Below are 20,945 nucleotides of genomic sequence, written 5' to 3'. Positions count from 1 at the left end.
ACCCACTCCAGCCCCTACCACTGCTGAAAGCTCCAGGTGGCTTCCAGCACACTGCTGCTGTCCAGCTGTGCTTCCCTGGGCCATGTCACTTGGCACCTCTGGGCTTTTGTGTCCTATCAGCACCTCTGCAATGGGGCAGAGCCACAGGAGCACTGGGCCCCTCACTGGAGGGACCTGTTGATGGTGGCTCATTCCAGAGGAAAGTTTTTGGTCCTGTGAGGATACCTACCTGCAGTGGGGCATGGCTCTTCTGACAAAACATGCAGTTCTCTCTTTGGGAGAAGCTGTTTCTGCTTGGAGACCTGGGCCAGCCACTTTATTTACCTCCTTTTCCCCCTTGGCTTCCTTGTGCCTAACCTATATGGATAATACGGCCCTAAGGGCAATGACAGCCCTTTTGGTCTCTTTTTGGGAAGGCTGGAAACAGGGTAGGCTTTTTAAACACCAACTGATCCCCCATAGAGGAGCTGACAACCACATTTCATCAACAGTAATAGCAGCCATAATGGGAAAGTAAATTGGGTCTGTCAAAACATAGCAATTAATTTGATAGGTAGTAGTTGCAATAAATGAGAGCAAAAAAATGTGGTGAAGCCAGGGCTGACTCAATTAGGAGAAATGTGGAGCAGGCAGAAGAAATGCAGCAAACACTGCTACCAGAAACCCAGAACTTAGCTGTGAATGCTGAACTGGGCTTAAAAAATACTTTGGAGCTGGAAAATTAGAGAAGATCAGTTGCTTCTGCAGCCACTATTAATGATGGGTTTGAACCTGGCCATGGTCTGCAGGATCTGTAAGACTCCATGAATCACTGCCTCTCCTGGGGATCCTGCATGAAAGGCAGGATCCAGTGACACCTGGCCACTGCCCAGCTGCCAGGGTGAGGTGACAGCTGGCAGCACTCACACCATTCTAGGTGTGCAAAACAAGGACTGCTAAATGGGGCATCTTCATTTTAGTTCCCCTCCACCTGCTGAGTGCCTGTGCTGAACATCTGCCTTTTAAACTGCTCAGTGCTGATAAACAGAGCAATAAAAAACAGCCAGAGAGGATTCGCTTCTTCCAGGTCTAAAGAGTGCTAAAAAAGCTTTCTCTCCTCCCAGTATTAACTTAAGAACTGTTTCGTATCAGTGGTGTCTTAATGGTGTCCTCTAAAGGCAGGGACAGGAAAGCCTCCTGCCACCACAGACATCTGCACAGAGCATTTCCAGGAACAGAGCCCAGTAGGTAATGCAGGGAGAAAGTAAAAAAAGATTCAGCCACATGATTTAGTTTCCTCCTCTCCAAATCCCAAAGAGTCAGCTTGAAGGACAGCTCCATTTTAGGAGTCATCAATTAGGCATCAAATACCAGAAAGCTCTGGTACCAGAGCTCAGCTCAGCTGCCAGAGGATTTCCTACAGAGTATAGCCTCAGAAATGGCACAGATGTAAGATGCTTGAAGCAGCAGTGAGTGGGGCTCTGGCAATTTCACATGCAGCCTAATTAAATAAATGGAATGTGAAACTGCAGTATTCTAATTGCTTTCCTTTTTTCTTCCATACAAGTTATTTCCTACCTACAACGAGAAGGAGATGCAATATTACAAAAGCTGACTTATGTCCCTCTAAAGACACTGCCACAGGGGAGGAGGAGCTCTGTGGAGGAGAGCTTGGGAGCGTGTGGCTCATTTCTTGCTCAGCTCCTCATGGGCAGCCACATGTCCAGAGCACAGTGATGGCTGCAGGCACTGCTTTTCTGGCATGTCCCCCTTTTGGGGTCCCCTGTCCAGCTACAAGGGTGATGGACAGGCAGAAACTCTACAGAGCCTTACTACTTCAATATTATCTGCTCCTGCAAGATCCTAAAAACTTACAGAAATCCAGACTCACTTGAAACTTATTTTAACTAACACAGCTCTATTCATAACCTTGGCACTGATGTTAAACTTTATATGTGTACTAAGGATGGTTTTTCTAGGGAACAACCCACTATGAATTAAGAAGTGGATGAGCTTGGTGTCTACTCTGTTTGCCCCTGTGGAAATAACACTGTCATCAAGAGATAACTCACTGAACAATGAACATTTCCCATTTAGCCACGGTTCACTGGAAATTAATGTCATTAGATCCAAGACATCTATTTAAATTTGAAGTTATTTTCATTAGATTCAGTCAGTAAAGCATTTTCCAAAGCCTGAAATAATAATCCATATGCCTTAAAAGGAGCATCCCTGCTGTAGTGTTTAATATACAACACCATTTGTTGGAGAGACTTGGCAAGTATCTTTCTTTTAAACAACAGTTTCGAGATGGGTTCTCAAAGCTCCAGTTGTGCATGAAATAATTCAGGATAAAGTCAATTGTTACTGCCAAAAATTGGCACTGATGGCATGAGACTGAGAAATTAAGCACAGGGATTAGTGCAGTGGAGAACTGGCACATTCACATTGATTTTGGATATTTCTAAGTGCTCACACAGCTGGGCAGAGGCCAGCCCAGCACGGCTGCAGCTCCATCCCTGGCCTGGCACAGTTTTGTAAACTAAGGGCACTGGATACAGCAGCACAACAGTGGAAATTACACACTGCTTTAAGAAATAAACCTTTTAGTCTGTACAAGGAGTCTGAATAAAACACAGGGCCAGAATGAGCTGAGACAGAGAGAGATGCTGGGTTTGAAGGAGCTGAGAAGAATCTGACTAGCAGCTTTAAAAAGGAGACAAAAGTCAAAGCTTACAGTTCATCTTGAAGGCCCAAGAATATTTTATAAAGGAAAAGACATTGACAATGTGGCTGATCAGAAGCTTCACAGCTACCTGAGATCAAATGAACTTTGTTTTTTCTGAGCAGATACTAAAGAACCCAGCTCCAGGCAGGAACCAGCATCAAGGGTCAAGGAGTTTTCCCACCACCTGCGTGAGTTTTCAAGCACCTCAAATGAAGGTGGAAAGCAACAGGCCCCTTTTGGAAACAGGTTCAGGGTGACCACCTTGAAATACCAATTCAGGCAGGGTTTGGAAAGAAATCCTGCCTTGCTCCAAGTTACTGTCTGGGACAGTGGGAAGAATAAAATACATTTTTATTCAAACTTAGGAAATGTTTCCCCATCTCAGAGCAATGCAATGCAGTGACCAGGAATGATAGTGAAGATATGGGTAGGGACATGTGTCCAATTAGCAATAACTAATTTGGAAGGCATTGAGCCAAGAGAAACAAATCAGGGCAAATCCCTTGTGCTGAGCTGGCAGAGGAGCTGTGCCTGCCATGCTCCAGATGTGTCCTGCAGCAGCACTCATGTACAGGGTGTTTAAATGTCAAACTGGTGTCTGGCCACGGACTCCGAGGCAAAGTCTTCACTAAAGCCTCCAATACACAGCTGGGGACCTAGAACATCATCATTCTTAATTGAGCTGAGCCCTTAAATCCCCACACACCTGTGAGAGATTCCCCTAATTGCATTGTCAATGGAGCAGTGAGACTCAGCCCACCCTCGTGGGAGTCTGCTAGGAATGGTACTGGGATTCTGGGTGGAAAAGAAGCATTTTGGGACAACACAGATTTGTTGTCAGTCACAGCCTTACAGAACCTGTGGGGTGAGAATTTTATTATATAAAAATAATTGTCCCAGATGAGGCTACTTGTCCAGCTGTTATTTACTGGAGTGATGGCCCAGAATCCTGGCTCTGAAAGGAATCAGTAACAAAAATGAGGGAGAAAGAGTAAGAACCAAGTAAAGGACAGAAGAATTCTCTCCCCATCCCTGTACACACCATCATGGTTAAAAAGTGTTGATGAATCCATTAGTCATCAAGATCTCTATTCCCTTTTTAATCCCAATATAGTAATTTATACCAACCTCCAAATATCCCCTCGCAATGTGTTCCACTATTCCATTAACTGGCAAAAAGCTGTGTGAAAAAACACTGTATGTGTTCTCAAGTGAAAAAGCAATTTCTAAGTGTTCTCTTTTGTCTGACCATGGTGTCTCTGCCCAGACTCGGGCCCCAGACCACAGGTCAAATCCCATCTCATTTTGAGTTAAAAACCCCACATACACTGCTCATCTGGCGCCATTTCTGTTGTCCATAGAAAGGAGAGGAGAATTAAACCCTCCAATATATATCTATACTAGACTCTAATTAAACATATTTTAGTTCACCAATCTCTTAATGGACCTTTGATCAGAGCATACTATAAACTAACAGGTGAAAAAACAGACTCAAATTTAGCACCTCACATGTGTTTAGGCCAAACCCATCTTACAGAGAGAACTGCATCTATAGAAGAGTTTTTAGGCTGCAGTAACACACTGTATTTCAATCCCAGAGGCCTTGAGGTAGATTTTATCTCCAGTGTTTGATGCAGAAGGGAGTTTTGTCTTTAAATGCTACAGAAAAGATTTGCAAACTGCTTCCCCCACCCTCCCTCCCCACGCACCTTGGCCCTGCCCGTGTGCAGAGCCAGGCATGGCTGTAGGTACCTACATCAGCAGGTTCCCTGGAGCAGACATGGATCTCTCCTCCCGCCTCGTCTGGACCTCGAAGGGATTCCCAAAGGAGCGTTTCCTTAGCATGGCCTTCACTAGGATCTTTGAGGAAGAGAACAGTGAGAACAGCAGGGCTGACTCCTGGAAGCCAGTTCAAAGGAGTAACAACAGCTTCTTTAATAATTCAGCTGACATTTTACAGAACTACAGCAAAGAGCATGAAGCAAAGGAACCCACAGAACAGCTGCTTGAGAGAGCCAGGCTGCTGCAGAGCTCAGACACAAGAAGCTCACACTGGGTCAAAAGGCCAAGATTTCACGCCAGGAACACGTGTGCCCTCTCCAAACCTCCTCCACCAGCTGAAGGCTTCGGCACAGCCCCCTGCTCAGAGGATGTGGTGTATTTCACACATACCACGGCTGGCAGGCTGGGGATGGTCTTCACAGAGTTCTGGACCTCCTCCTCGGTGACCTCCACCACGGAGCAGTGCTCCTCCTCCAGCGGCAGTGGCTCCGCGCCGCCCCTGCTCAGCCAGGGGTGCACCTGCACGGGGGACACACACAGCTCTGGGCTGGGACAGAAATGGGGGCACAGGGCTCACTGCAGGGGCAGCTGTCAGTACTGCTCCATTTCCCACTGCCAGAGATGGTTTTTAACCAGCTTCCTTGAAAATGGCTGCAGTCTGGCTCAGTGCTGTCACACCCGCTGCCACCAACCGGCACCATGGCACCCTCTGAATCGACTTTGAAACACTTTGAAAACCTGAGTTATCTGGAGCATTTTCATCTTTTTCTCTTGCATGCAGCAGAGCAAAGCCCCCTTTCCCTGCTTCCTCTCATGGGATGGTTTCTTGGCTGTGAACAGGAAGAAAGCTGTGTCTGAGGGCACGGGCTGAGCACAGAGCCCAGCCTGGCACTGGGGACACGTCCTCTGTCAGCATCCAAGGCAAGCCCCCAAGCACACCAACCATCTGTGCACAGCCAGGGACAAGGGCCAGCACTCAGCTCTGCTCTTCTACCCACAGGGTCTTACAGCATGCCTGCAAGAGCTGTCAAGTGAAATCCCATAAACACAGCTCCAAACCTAGCTCTGGCCTCCTGGGCATGGAGGGAAGGGATGTCACAATTTTTCCCTGAAGATCAACCTTTCTACTGTCAGCTTTGGTGGTAATACTGAGCTGGCTTGGGACAAAGCAAAGCAGAGCATGCTGATGGATCTCTCTGGAAATTCTGAGATCCTCCAGCAGGTTTAAAGCCTTGGTGAGGGGTGACAGGAGGACAGCAAGTCCACACAAACCCAGAATGACACCACAGCCTGTGAAGCGTTGTGCTCTGCCAGGCCGGTTCATTCTTTCTATTACTAAACATCTCCCAAATAATGGTGATAGAAACAAATGTGCTGTCTTGAGGCCACTGACCACACAAGGACCAGAGGAGGAACACACATCCAGTCCCTGGAACACACATCCAACACTGCCAGCACAGGCTCTGCAGCTAGCAGCTCCCCTGGCAATGCTGATTCTCCCAGGGATTCACTGAGATCAGCCAGCTTTTGAGTAATTTTCATTTAAATAAGTAAACAAGAAAGCTTTTGTCAATATTCCCCAAGCAAGAAGCAGCAACGGAGCTGTGGCTGCAAAATGAGCTCTCCCTTTCTGAGGGAGGGTGCCAGAGAGAGCTCCCAAAACAAACACTGGGAACAGCTCTGCCACAATAGAAGGTACCACAGAACACAAAATCAGCTGAGACTAAAAACCCTAGTACCAAGATCCAATTTACCTTTATTTCAGGGACTGTTATCCTTGTTTCTGGACTTTTATCAAGCATGCGCAGTATCAGTTCCTTGAGCTCATCACTTATCTGTGCTCTGAGTGAACAAAACAGCAGCACACAGTTAATAGGGGAATTTTAAGTGCAGCAATGCACAGTTCTTACTGCAGTGACTTGGTGGAGAATCTGCTCTGCTCAGGAGATTATTTTCTCTGCAAACCTGGCTTGAAGCAGGAAGGCACCAAGATCACTGCTACAGGGCTTGGTTATCCTGTTCTGCCCACTGACACAACAGCACACATCAAAATGCAGGATGAGGGAGCAGCAGAATGGGTCCAAGGACATTTTTAAAGACAGCACACCATAGGGGAATTTCTGAGGGGAGATTCTGGAACAACAAAGTGTTCTTGAGAGCAGAACTGGAGCCGAACTCAGAATCAAGAGGGGCACAGCTTGATTTGCTGAACCTGCATCATAAGCAACTGTGTGCTGGATGAAACACCCCCTTCTGACATTCAAGTTCCCAGCTAAGCTTCCAGGTTGTGTTATTTAAATTGCATCCAGAACACTGATTGCAGGCAGCCTGTAACTCAGTATTCCCTACCTGCAAAGCTCAGCCTTGGGGTGACAAAAGGAGGGAATGAACAAATGCAAATAAGAGAAATACATCTAATTTTTTACCACTATTTCCAAGATCTTAATGTGAGAGTGCCTAAACCCAGAAGCCTCTCTGTGGACATGGAGCCCTTGATCCTGCAGCCCAAAGGCTGCATGACTCCTGTGGTTAATGATGCAGGAGATGCCTTTAAAACACACTGGATCTGGATGATCAAAGTGCTACTGCAGTAAAATGCCAGCATGTGACTGAATTGTATTAGGCAGTTGAAAGTCTGTGTCACAAATGACTCCTGAAGAACTGCATTTCTTTGTGGAGATGGAACTTAGCAGCATAAAATATCACTCCCCAGGAAGGCTGGATTTGAGACTGAAAACAGTGGTGAGCACCAAGTGCTGTGCCCACCTCCTCTGCACCCCCCTCCTCAAACAGAGAAGGGAATAAACTATCACAAACCAAAATGAAAACCACATCACAGCAAGGGATATTTCAGTCTGATGAAAACAGAGCTGCTGTTTAATAATTCAGGAATATTTTATTTGGACTTTGGCTATGAGATCTTTACAAACAACCACAAGGAAATGCTGCTCATTCAGAGGCAGAAAGGAGGTTCAGTTTGAAGTCTAAACACCTAGAGTTGCATCAAGGGTCTGCTGTACACAGGCAATACAGCCCAGACAAGGGGAACAACAGGATGAGTCCTCAGAGACTCGGGTGACAATTTCAGTGGGAATGGAAAGAATGGTGCTGCTCTTGATAAGCTCCAGAGGAACAGCCACGGGCAGTGGCAGTGCATTTAGCAGGTCAGAACAAACAGATTCCTTCCAGACACCACACTGATGCAGGTGAGATGGCATTTTAAAAATACTTAAATTCAGTTCTGTGCCGAAGTGTCAACAGCTTTACTTAAAATACAATAAATAGAATATAAAATCCCTTAACATTTCTGGGATTGATTTCTATGCAACACAGGATTAAAGTCAGAGGGAAAAATCCCCATAAACAGGATCACCAAGTGTCAGGGGAGTTATGGCCACGTAACAGATCACATCACCCTGTCTCTGGCTTCCCTTCTCTCCAGTCTGCAGCAGTGTGAACACTGTGCCTGATGGCATTTTTCATTTGAAAAGCCTGTGCTGTCTGGGATTTCTCACAGCCATAGTCCTGTAAGAGCTCTCAGGAGAATGCCAAGCACAGAGCTCAGCATCCCTTTGGGAGGCTTGCCAGCACCACAGATCACTTTACAGGGTGCCCGCAGGTCAGGGAACATTGTCCTGGGCTTCACCAGGAGGGACAAGGCAGAGCTTCTGACTCTACTAACACATGTCTGAACAGAAACTTCAGCTTGCTTTTTAGTCATGCCAGGATCCTCAGGGTGTGAGCTAAGCCCATTTATCTCGTGTCATGCCAAGGACTCAGTGACATGAATGAGAACTCCAGTGCCATAAAGATTTATCCTGGCATCTCTAAGGGAAGGGACAGGATGGTGACACCGGTACAGTCAGATCCCTCTGTCCTAAAGGTTGTCAGGAAACAGGCAATGAATTTCCATGGCTGTCTGCAAACAGGAATGTGTCTTTTGTAGCCATGGTGAAATAAACTGAAACCAAAATACTGCTCACTATAGAGAAGTGCTAATTCTATGGGAGGTCAGGGTGGATCCACTCCAGTGAATTCCATGTCTCTGTTGCTGCCCCTAACAAATAGATGTGGTTTGGACAGCTGTCAACACCCAGTAACCCTCAGCTCCTCCAACAACCTAATCAGGGGTGCAGCTTTTTTTAGACTGGGAGAACAGGTCACTGAGGAATCCACATAAATCACGCAGCCCAATTATCGCTGAAGAAAATGCCTGAATGAAGGAAAGGATCTCAGCACAACCCAGTTAGCCCATTAAATGTTAATAACTTACTGCAGAGGCAGATGGGAACAGTCACTTGTAAGCTGACTGCTAACCCAAATACATGGTGGCTGAGGGAGGGGTGGGAGTTTTGCCAGCCCTGAGCAAGGCAGGAAACTGCCAGGGGAACATAAACAGGTTTGGGTTTTTTTGGCTGCGGAGCTGTCAAGACAAAGCCCTGTTCCAACTGCACACAGCAGTGGAGCACGACCAGCCTTTGTGCTCCTAAAGCCTCAGGTCATCTGGTCCTGCCAGAATTGCTCTCTACCCACGCTGGGGTCTGTGTGTGCCATATAACAAGTGGCCTGACCCCCAAGTCCTTGGAGCTCCAGAGTCCTGTGCGGGCTCCACCTGGGCAGAGGTGGCTGAGCTGTCTGCAGTGGCTGTGCCTCGTCAGTGCAGGGGTAATTAATGCAGCCCCTGGAGCCACGGCTCAGTCAGCCCAGCTGAGGCAGATGACTAAGAGGGCACCCTGAGAATCCACAGCTTTCTGTGGAATCAGAAGGAAGTCTGGTACTGCCAAGAGGCCCAGCCCTTTACCATAATGTGAAGATTCAGTGAGCAGCTCACAAAACAGTCTTGCCCTGTCACAGATGTTGGATACATGCACATACCACAGGCTGCCTGACAACATCCCTCCCTTCCTCTCTAATCCCGCATGTGCCTTTCACCAGAGTTTTCATTTCTTTGTGCTTGCTTTAAATCGAGTCATTTTTATCCACACATTTTTATTAGAATGAGCAATTAGGTCAAGAATTCTTTGCCTGACTACTGTGTGGATTTGGGAAGGAAAACGAAGAGTCCAGCTCTGGATACATCACCTGACAGGAACCAGGGGAAACAGATTCTTCACCAAGATAAAGTCACCAAAGGCCTGCAGCTGGAGGAGATGCTGAGGAGTGGCCAGCACTCGAAGCTACAGGAACGGTGACCACCGGGCCAGCATGACTGAGCACACGAGGAGTGTCATCACCTCCTGCCAGACTCTCTGACAGCCCCACCAAGACTCATCACCTCAATACTGAACTTCCACTGCTCACAGGCCACGTGAGTGGCCTTGGCTTGTCCCCTGCACTGCTGAGCACATGCTATGACCACAGCTGGCCATCCCACCTGACCATCCCAGCTGTGCCTCACAGGGGTTTCCTTCACTGACCAAAGCAGGGTGGGAGCAGCCCCTCAACAGCACACAGGTAAAGTAATTCCTGTTTTTTTCATAACTGGCCCCTCTCTGCCGGTGCAAAGACAAACCCATGCTTTCCTGGGGTGTGCTCAAGGAGTGGGGTTCACTGAGATGTGGCTGCACATCTCAGGACAAGCATCCTTCCCTCAGACAGTTCCCCTGGCTCCAAGGGAAGTCCACAGGAGAGGGATGTGTTTACTCAGACCAAGACTGAGGTTTATTACCACATTGCTTTTGAAAATGAATACATTGAATCATTCTGGTGGCTGCTGCATGGGGAGAAACAAAACCCCAACCAAACCATGCATCCAGCATCTCCAGAGTCAAGTAACTGGGGCAGAACTTCCTAGATCCTGGAATCCCTTCACTTCCAAAGATTTCAAGAGCCATTTCCTTTAGTCCCTGTCTGCACAGCAAGGACAGAGGAAGAGCAGAGGCACTTGTAGCCTCTCAACAACATCACCAGCACAAAACCCACGTGAAGGACCCAGGAGAACACAGAGCACCTCACCCACTCGTGTCTGTCCCTCCGTGGTGACCCACTGGCATTTGTGCCACACAGAGAATAATGCTGAAAACTGAACTTTATTTTACAATAGCAGGGTAAAGTTTACTCACTCTTCTGGGAATTCCACAGGCTTGGTCTTGATCCTGTTATGAAGACCCAGAATATATTCATCTATAAAAGGGCACTGTAAAACAAACAAGAGATTTTCCAGTTGTCTAAGATCCTGGCATCACTCAGGCATTTGTCATTCATGTAACACAAGTATACCCTCTGTACATCCCGAATTTACACAGAGAGAGAAATAAATAAAATCTCCCCACACACAGTAAATCAATTCATTCCTTATTAAAAAATAAATTCAGAACAGCAGTGGGATCTGTGGAATACATAACTGGACTGGAATACCCTCCTTCATCCAGCCTGCCAGGTGATCATGAACTGCCTCTGCCACCTTCTCTGGCCACTTCTTACCCCAGAGCGGGATGCCTGGTGCCTGTGTGGTGGGAACTGCAGTGGTCTGTGCTTGGACAGAGGTTCAGGCGACGTTCCTGCCCACAGAGACTGCGCAACCTGCTGTACTGCTCATCCTGGGACAGCACGGCTGGGACATGGGGGTCTGGCCACAGGTGAGGGAAAAGCTATGGCAGGACATGGATTGTGCAGAAGGCAGCACTGAAGAGCTGCCTCTGCCAAACTGGACCCCCTGTCAGTCCTAAGTCAGCTTTGGCAGGCAGAGCTTTCTGTAATCTGGTTCCTAAAGCGCTGCAGCAGTTTGGGATCAATCCTACGCCTCTATCCACACTCTGGCTCATTTCTAAATGCAGGCAGTGTGGATAAATCCCCCCACAAACTGCTGGTGGTGCTGCTGATGCTGCTCTGGGTTTGTAGCACAAACAACAGCTCTGCATCCAGGGACCAACACTGGAAATGATCCTTTCCACAGATGACAGCGTCAGCTCCTTCTGATCTGCAGGGGGATTTGTGAGCTTGCTGAAGGTAGGTCTTTGTCTCTAATATTTGCCTTTATTTGGAAAGGAACGAGTCAAAAGCCAGGCAGACAGAGCAGTGCAGGGCTCCAGCAGCTGGAGGGCAGCTTACCTTCCCATAAACAAAGCAGTACAGGGTGATTCCCATGGCCCACACATCCAGTGCCTGGAAGAGAGCATGAACAGGCAGTAAAGGAGAGGCAACACAGATTATCGGAATGAGCTGGATTTTCCCACCAATTCAGAAAACACCATTTGCATGGATTTAACATTTTCTATGTCACTTTGAAGTTGGGTTCCTGAGGGCAGCTGTTGCACACCAGAGGAATGAGGGTTGTGCTGGGCCAGGCATTGCCCTGCTGTGACCAGCAACCAGCCCCTTCTTACAGGAAATTCCACCATTCAGGGCTGAACCTCAAAAGTTCTCCAGACCAAAAAACTCCCCATTAGACCCTATCCCTCTGTCTGCATCCCCACCCTCGGCAGTGCCTCTCACTTTCAGGGAATCAAGATGTGACCTTGGTGCTCAGCAGCCCTCTGTGCCTCTTGGTTATTCTGGAAGGGAATCAAAGGCTTCCTCCTTTCCCTTTGGGCAGGGAGAGGGCTCTAGCATGGCTTCTGCCTAGGCAGGGGTCCACAGCAAAGTGTCTGCTCACTGCACAGAACAACCAGTGTGTGTTTTGCCTGGACTGGACAGAATCAGAGCTTCAGTTTTACTGAATGACAAGCCTAATTTGTACCACAGTCAGGATGCAGGTGTGGCACTGCCCTTTGTGCCATGCCTGGGGGTCCCAGGAGATGCCAGCTGTGAGCAAAGACCCACCTTTCCACTGAAACTTTTGCCAGTCTGTGAGATGGCCTCCGGTGCCATGAAGGCTGGTGTCCCTGCCGTGCTGGAAAGCTGGGCATCATTCCCTTCAAACTGATTGCTGACACCAAAATCAGCAATTTTGACATGGCCATCATCTCCCAAGAGCAAGTTGGAAGGCTTGATGTCCCGGTGGATGATCTTCTGGTAGTGCACTGAAAAAAAACACCCAAAAACAGGAGCATGGTCTGCCACAGCAGCCAACACACCCAGGGGAAACCTTTCCAGGAGGGTGAAAATAAAGGTGCAAGCTCGGGCACCACACTCCCAGCTGCTGCTGGAGATGGAATGTTGTGGAGCAGGAGGGCCATTTCCTACTGCCATTCCTTTTAGGTACCTCACTGGGACACAATTCTCAGAAGTACATCCAGGAATTATGCAAAGAACAGACACAAACTCAGGGGAAGCTCAACCAGTGGGAACAAGGAATGCTGCTGCAGAGGGAAAATACTCAAATCCTGCAGATTTACTTGGCCCTGTCAGACCAGCTGATGGGTTGGGCCACCTGCTGTATTAAAGGTTTATGTGACCCAAATAAAGAGGTTCACTTTTAGTTCATGTATTTTGAAACTGCAGAGCTGTGAAGCTCATCAAAAGGGGCAGAACCACAGGTAGAATGAAACAGGTGATGAGCAGCTGAGTGCTGAGTTCAGCCAACAGCTCAGAAAGCAGTGGGCATTTTCAGCTCAAAAGATGGAATAATGGAGCTCCAAGCTTGGAGCAATCCCCAGCTGACACTCTTTCTACAGCCAAGCTTCCCAATGCAGCCTACAAACAGAGAAACAACCTCAACTTGCTTTGCATCACTCCAAACCCCTACTCCAGCACAAAGCTCCCAGCCATTCCCACCCCTACTGCACCCAGAGCCGTGGCCAAACCTGGCCCTTCACTCCACGAGGCTCCAGCAAACACTTCAGCTCTGTTTCAGCTCCATGAGGCCAACTGTGGGCACCAGCTGAAGTGCTTGTACATCAAACAAACCCTTGCAAAGAGTTTGGAGGCTGAGATGCACTGAAAACAGCAATAAAAACCACCCCTCTTGTGCAATATTGCAGTTGAGAGACATTTCCAGGCCACGGAGCGAGGCAGGGAGCTGTAGGAAAGTGGCTGATTTCTCAGGAACTTGGAGAACTTTAAAAATAAAAAACCCATCAACTTTCAGAACATGAAATGACCCCAAAAGAAGAACTGTAGAAAACCCAGGAGGACTTCACTGAAGGAAGAAGAGGAAATCCTCTAATCCTGCCCTCTCCAGAGGACCAGCACCCCCAGGCCTCACTCCTCCCCAGTTCCAACCACTGTTTTCACATTTCCTTCTTGCAAACAGAGCATGTTTGTTTTTATACCTCCCCATGAGCACTTTTCATATCTCCAAGGAAATACACACTGGGTGGAGGAAAATGCTGGTCTAACCCTTTCCTGCTTTACAAACCTGACCAACACACTGCCACAGAGGCAGCCTGCCCAATGGAGCTCCCCAGTTTGTGCTTTAGGACCAAGAATGAACAAACTTCATTTAACTTTCTGCTCTTTTCAAGCCAGCTTTCCAGCAGGCCACGCTTGGGGAGGGGAAGTCACACTTGCAGGTATTTTTTCTGCAAGGCCCTCTCCTCAGTTTAGAGCACTGTTGGGGGATGCTGTCCTTGGCACATTCAAGAGCTGCTCTGGAGATCCAGCAGACAAAAACTTGCTGGAGAGCACCAGTACTTAGATCTTCTTCCAGATGTGCAGCAACTGCGTGGCCAGGCTGTGATGGGAGGCAGTTAATGCTGTAACAGCCTGCCTAGACAGTCAGGATAAACACTGAAACCCTGCAACAACAGTAGTTAGGAGGAGACATCTGCTCAGCAGCAGAGCTGGTGGCAAGCTGACATTTCATTATGGTAATATAGGGAGAGCAAATAAGAGTGAGGGGGAAGTGAAGTTTTCCTTCACGAGATGATGAGCTGCCTTTCAGGCAGGTGTCTGGTGCCATGCCTGGTACCACAGGGCTAAAATTCCCAAAGCCTCTAAAAAAAACACCCAAAACAAACACAGACCACATGAATACATCCCTGGAGCTTGGTCTGTGAAAATTAAGGTGAGCAGGCACTCCAGGCTTTTTATTATTTCTTCCTTATAGGAAAGTAAAAAAACCACAAACCTTTTTTCTCTATCATACAACTGTGTATTTTGTAAAACACATTCCCTGCCTCTGCATCATCTAATTGAAGTCGAGGAACACCATGGGCAGTTTTCCAGCTGCCCTGTGTTTCCTCAGTGCCCATCTCTGCTGATCTCCAGCAGGTCTGGACACTGCTGACTGCTGGGACAGTTCTTTGTCAGAAACAAAGAAATTAAAAACACATCCTTTGCAAAAATCAAAGCCAAAATGGCTCATTTGGCCAATGAATATTTGAGTTTCCAGATGAGAACATCCATGTGCACTGGGGACAGTGACAGTCTGACTCAGGTGCTCAGAGGAGAAACTCAGCACAAGTGCCTGCAGGGCTGAGGACCCCAGGAGTGAGCCTGGCCTCTGGAATGCCACATCCCAGGTGCTTTTGAACACCTGGCATCCATTTAAAATAATAACAGACTGGGATGGAAGGGGACAGATGCAGAGGGGAGGTGGCTGGGCAGGTCTGGGGCGGCGGTGCTGGGAGCAGTGTCCCACCATGCTGCTGTGAGTGACAGCAACCAAAGTCTCCTGCCAGCTGGCTGAAAGGATTCCTGCTATCTGCAAATCCCCTTCCCTGTCCACCTGCGTTGTGCAGAAGCAAAGGCCATGAAGGGAGAAGGACAGGGGATGGGGATGTGCACTGAGCAGCAGCTGCTGTAAATGAACATCACAGCCACAAAAACTGAAAGAGCAAGTGCTCACATCTGTCACGACATGATTTGGCATGGAGCTGCTAACCTGAAGAAGGCAACCTGAAATCCCTGCTCTGCTCCAAAGAAACACACCTCAAAGTCCCAGCCAGTTGCTGTGGGCATCCTCCCCTGCACAACTTTCCAAAATTGGCTTTGGGCTTTAAAATGTACAGGCTTATCCTCCCCTGTGCTGCGCCTCACCACCGGTACAGTTCAGCACAGTACAGAGTACAATATTCCCCCAAAAGCAACACACAAAAAGCTGGCTTGTTTGGGAGCTGCAGGAAGGAAGCAGGACTGCTCACCTGCAGGACACCAACACAACTAAACTTGGAAAGAGTTCCCAACCCACCAGCTTCTGCTGCCAGTCCAGACCTCTTGCAGATACACATTGCAGGGAGAAAGGCAGGGATCAATTAACTCAGCAGGACTGGCCAAAGGCTGCCTGGATGCGCCTGCAGTGACACACAGCACTGCCATGTGCTGCCAAAGGAGCCCAGGGACCGAGCTGTCTTGGGGGAAAGGTGCTGGTTAAACCAGCATGACCTGCACTTCCAGCACAGCCCACGGAGAAACGATGGTGTTGTCCCTGCAGAACTCCAGAGGGAGAGCTGAGCATCTGGGATATAAAAGCTTACCACCAATGACACCCTCCAGACTGTTAATGACTGTACTGAAGGGACAAGGAGCACAGGACCCATCCCAAGGGGAGCAGGGGACAGCCATAGTCAGTATAACACAATCACCAGCATAAATTAACCCTCTCATTTCACCATCCTGAAGCACTTGAGAGCAAGCTTCACCCTCTGTAGATTTAAGAGCAGCGGGTAGGAAAGGCACTGTCATTAGCATTAGTTCACTAGAAGCCAGGATAAGAGGTCCCAGAAACAAAACACTTGTCCTGTCCTTGGAATTAAGGACACATCTTGTCACAAAGAGGAGCAGGGCTGCATCAGGCTCAGCAGAGAAGGAAAAACACTTTCAACATATAAATAAAACTCCTAAATGTACTTTAAACAAACATAACCAAAATAATGATCTGCATTGCTGCACTTAAACATGCTCCATGAGAGTCTGGGGATTATTCTTCCTTTAGACCAACTCAAGACCTTCCCTTAGCTCCCTTCATGGGCAACTGGGGCCCCTAAGCTGAATCCATGCCTTTGAGAGAACTTCCAGCTGCTCTGTGTCCTGCTCAAAGAGCAAGGCTCTGGGTTTTTTGCTTGTGACAGCACAGAAAAGTCACAAAGCAGGCAGAGACTGCCCTCAGACCCAGTCCAGCCACAGGGATGTGGTTGCTGGATGCAGGAAGCCTTGGGAAGGACCATCCCATTGGTGCTGCCCTCCCAGGCCATGCACAAGGCCACACCAACAGCTGAAAAACACAATTCCCATGCAAATGCACTTGCCTGCACCCCTCCCCAGGTTAAAATCGATGCTGAGCTGCCCAAGTGGAGCACTTTGCTGAAGCTGCTTTGGCAAACTGACAAAATGGCTCCACATGTTGCTTTTACCTGGAAAGGGTTTTGCTCTTAAAGCAGGGGTCAGCAGCTCACCAGAATGACTTCCCTGGGCTCCACAACAGCCTGAACTTCCTGTGCTGACAGACCTGATGCAGAGCATAGATTGGTATTTCTTCATAATGGAAACGAAACCACCTAAGATATCACAGAGCCCTTAGGACAAAGTCTGACCATGCAGCACTCTGTTAAATTTGGTTTTATTAGACCCATTCCTCAGTGGAAAGGTAACACTATTTCAGGCCTATTTGCATCTGGATAACAATCCCATGGATTCCTAGAGCATCATCCGGGCAAAGATCTCAAATGTGTTAGAAATACTTGTTTGTTAATCCTCACAGCCACCCCATGAACAAAGCAGGCAGGGCAGGTGAGTGCCTGTGTACTACATCTTATCACAACTTGTGTTAGAAAGCCTGACCAGGGATATCTGAAGTTATCTTGGTCAAGCCCTAGAGCTCCAGGGTGCTCAGAAACAAGGGAATGATGCCTGAAAGTCTGGTCTGCCTCCTGAACTTGGGCATGGAGCACTATTGCCTAACAACAGCCTGCTGAAGGCTGATGCTGTGGAGATGCAACCTCAAAGGAGGATTCAGAGCTCTCAGGGTGTGAGCAATCCTCAGGAAAGGACCATCTTCCTCTGTCCCTCTTGATTTCAGACAGAGCTCTAGCAGGCACGCTGCACCTACTGCAGCTGGCACAAACCTGCACTTGGGTGTTCAAATTCAAGCCCATATGAAACAACTGCCTAAAATGTCTCCCTGAAAGTCTGGCTTTTTAGGGCTTTTTGTTTGTTTGTTTCTTCACTACAAAGTGTTTGAACTGAGTTGGTAACAACAGCCAGCTGTGGTCCAGTAGATGGGGCTGGAGAAAAGGGTGGATTTTGGGGAAAATCCACCTTTTTGCTGCTGGGCCAGCTGGCTCATATCTGTACACTCCTATCTGGGTCTCCAAAGTTCTGCCATTGCCTCCCTGCTCCATCACTGCTCCTCAGCAAAGCCCTGCTGAGCACATCATTCCTTTCTGCTCAGTCCCTCAGCTGCCCTCGGTGGGACAAAACAGCTGTTTCACAAACACTCCTCAATTCCAGATCCCACAGGCTACTCCAGGAAAAACAGGCTTTCCCTTTCACTCAGAGGCAAGTGCCTGGGAACTGTCTGCCAACAAATCCACTAGAAGGGAGTGAAGACCCAGAGGGGGCAGAGATAGAAGTGCTAGAAAGAGATGTTGTTCCTTAGTTCTTTTGGAAAAGGTGCTTTTCACTGCATTCCCCTCTGGAAACCTTGGAGCTCCAGGAGGTTAACACAAACTTGCTGAAAGCTCATTTAAAAATTATACTTATAAAACTTTGCAATGCACTGACACATCCTGCTATTTACTGAAGCCAGTGTTGAATTCTGCTTGATTAAAACCAGAATCCCATTCCCATTCAAGGGCAAAAGCAATCCATATGGTGCTACTGCAGAGTCTGCTTAGTATTAGGCTCACATCACCCCTGTAGCAAAGAAATGATTTAACACCCTCCCAAGGAAACTGCTGCGCCACCATCCAGAGCTCAAGACTGCTACTCATCCACAGTGTTCTGCTGAGACAGGGCTGGAGGACAGGGGTGTTGTGCAAGGGGAGCACCCTTATCCCCTGCTCAGCTCACTCAGGGGCAGGGGGAGGATCCCAGCTGTGCTGTCAGCTCTCTCCACTGTTTTGCTGCTCTCTTGCTGCACCCACAAAGCCTCTGCCACTTGGACAAGTTGCTTAAGCCCAGGTTTTGCAAGGAGGTCCCACACCCTCAGCACCCCCGGCCCTTTGGAGTAGCTCAGCTTCCCTCTGTGCTCCATCTTCAGCATCCGGCTGAGCACTGAGCTCCTGGCAGAAGGTGCAGTGTGGGTACTGCAGCAGGAGGAGAGAGAGGTAACCTTGTCAGAGGCTGTCCTTGTGCACCTGTCCTCCAGCCCCCACGAGCACAGCCGGATCACCAGGGGCAGGGGACACGCAGAGCTCCCTGCCATGGCTGCACACACACGCCCGTGTCCGAGGGAGCACAGGGAACGAGGGGAGCAGGGTACAACAAGCAGCAGGAACTGACACAACAACCTGCACAGGCTGTGCAGGGGCTGCTGCCAACCCCGAGCACAGGCACAGAACTGCATCAAACAACAACAAAAATCAAACTGCCTGATCTTTCTTAAGAGGCTCCAGCACATCTCTCTGATCTGCTCCATCAGCTAATTACTCTCGCTCTTGTACAAAGTCCTTATCGATTAGTATCAGCAACACTTGCAGCTCTTGAAAGGGTTTTTTGTTTGGTTTTTATCAGCTAAGGAGAGCTTGTCTGCAAGTGATAAAACACAAGCCAGCCTCTCTTCTCCTGGTGGTGTCATTTATAACACCCAGAACCTTGCAGCTGTATGTGGAGCTCCTCAAACATGCTCTGTTTGAGGAGCTCCAAACTTGTACAGGCAAGAGGCAGGAGCAGAGAAGAGGTAGGTCCCCATTTCCCACATGGGAGCAAGCAGCTTGCTGGGAATCACGGTAGAGCATGCAGCAGCTCCACCACAGCTCTGCTGACCCACACCAACCTGAGGAACTCACTCCTGCCAAGAGCCAGACCAGATCAAACCATCGGCACCACTGACGCTTTAGTGCACCCACCCTGGACTTACCCTGTACTAGATACTCTTCAGAAGACACAAGCCTGTGTTGGCTCAGTTGTTAGTTTAATTTCCTTAAATTTCCTTTTAAGATAATGGAAATTTTACTCACATATTGATGACCAAGTAGATTAAGTCTTATGTCAGAAAAGCCAGCTTTGAAAAGCCAGATCCTTCGCTAAGGCTCCAGGCTCAGCATGCAGGGCCCTGGGTCACTGCAGTTCTCACTGCAGTTCTCACTGCAGAGAGCTGCTGCTGGAAAGGTAATTTCCCAATGGCTTTAGCTGCATGTCATTACCCTCCCTTCAACCCCATAGCTCAGAGGAGATGAGCCTTCCTCTGCAGAGCAGAGACCAAAACTGTGAGAGGGTAATTGTGGACTTTTACAGAGAATGCAGGAAATAAGGTTTTTTCTTCTTCAGCCACACTGACAGAAACTGTTTTAGCTTCTCGTGACTCGAATACTGAGCTTGCAGCTCCACAGCAGCAGGGACAGTCACTGTGCTTCACCTGGACTGTACAAGTCAGCAGGGTTTTCCCCTGGGTCACACAGTGTTTTGCACTGAGCGTCTGCTCCTGGCCTGTGTCACAGCCAGGCTCCTGCTTAGACAGCTCTTTCATCTGCTTATTCTTATTCCTTACTCAGGCTCTTACTAAATGAAGATACTCGTGTCCCAGTCCTAAAATCAAGCTGGGAGACCTGCCTGGCATATCTCTCATGTCTTTTGATGAAGCATGATGACTGCACACCCATTTCTGCTGAGTACCTCTAGGAAAGCAAAGTTTGCTGTACTACAAGGGAGACTGAAGTTTAAATAAGCTCAGCCAAGCACTACTAGAGGGGAGTAACAAGTGGAAAGGGAGGCAATTGCACATATCCCTAATTCACAGAGATGCTTAAGCACATACTTTAGTTAATGACTCAAATAATCCAGCAAACTTTCTCATCCAAAGCACTCGAGCACACTCTGGAATTACCACTCCAGTGGTACTTACACACACAGAGGCCAGCCTGCCTCCCCAGTTCCTGAGGGGGTGTGCAGGGCCAGCAGTACCGGGGAAGCCTTGAAAGTGGGAGCAAAATCACTTTCCTTTGCAGGGCCCATTTCACCAGGAACCAAACAGAAGTTTGCATGTGCTTCAACAACTGCTGGCACAAACCAGACCACAGAGCCCAGGTCTAAGACAGGTGCACTAAAACAGAGCACATGAATCAGTAATATCACCATGCCTGAACTCAAAATATATTCCCAGCACTGCAGGGGCCAGAGGAAGGGAGACTCAACCATGGGCAGATCTCCCTGACTCTCAGCCCTTGAACCTGTTTCTTCCCTGCTCAGTGAACAAGGCTGGGACTGTGTATCACAGTGCACTCCTGGCACTAAACACACTAAACCCAGAAACCCAGCCAAAAGCAGGTGACAGCACCGTGCCATTGCCTGGATCAGGGAGCTCCTGGCTCTCTCCAGGGCACTGTCCCTGCCTCCCACCCTGCCTAAGCCAGGCTTCCCACCCAGCTCTCATCACCTGGACCACTTCCCTCCAAACTTGCCCCACAGTCAGCCCTCTTGCAGGAGGCCTCCACCCCAGGCAAACTCCAGGTGGACCAGTGAGTCCAGTCCCCACAGA

General features: G+C 48.6%; 1 protein-coding gene across 5 annotated transcripts in view; it reads right to left on the bottom strand.

The window, feature by feature from the left end:
• CAMKK1 (calcium/calmodulin dependent protein kinase kinase 1) overlaps window positions 1-20,945 on the bottom strand; it is a 94,506-nt gene that overhangs the window by 7,920 nt on the left and 65,641 nt on the right. For all 5 annotated transcript variants that reach the window (XM_042025960.1, XM_042025959.1, XM_042025958.1 and 2 more), the window contains exons 10-15: window positions 12,251-12,450; window positions 11,540-11,593; window positions 10,552-10,625; window positions 6,244-6,331; window positions 4,880-5,008; window positions 4,464-4,567 (exon numbers count right to left, since the gene is read on the bottom strand). In XM_042025960.1, coding sequence (XP_041881894.1) covers window positions 4,464-4,567; window positions 4,880-5,008; window positions 6,244-6,331; window positions 10,552-10,625; window positions 11,540-11,593; window positions 12,251-12,450 — 649 coding nt within the window. The remainder of the gene's footprint in view (window positions 1-4,463; window positions 4,568-4,879; window positions 5,009-6,243; window positions 6,332-10,551; window positions 10,626-11,539; window positions 11,594-12,250; window positions 12,451-20,945) is intronic.

Source organism: Corvus kubaryi, unplaced genomic scaffold, assembly GCF_017639235.1.
Source record: "Corvus kubaryi isolate FWS band 111438036 unplaced genomic scaffold, C.kubaryi_AGA036_p1.0 37284, whole genome shotgun sequence".
NCBI classification, from domain to species: Eukaryota; Metazoa; Chordata; class Aves; order Passeriformes; family Corvidae; genus Corvus; species Corvus kubaryi.
This window is presented reverse-complemented; position numbering and strand designations above follow the sequence as displayed.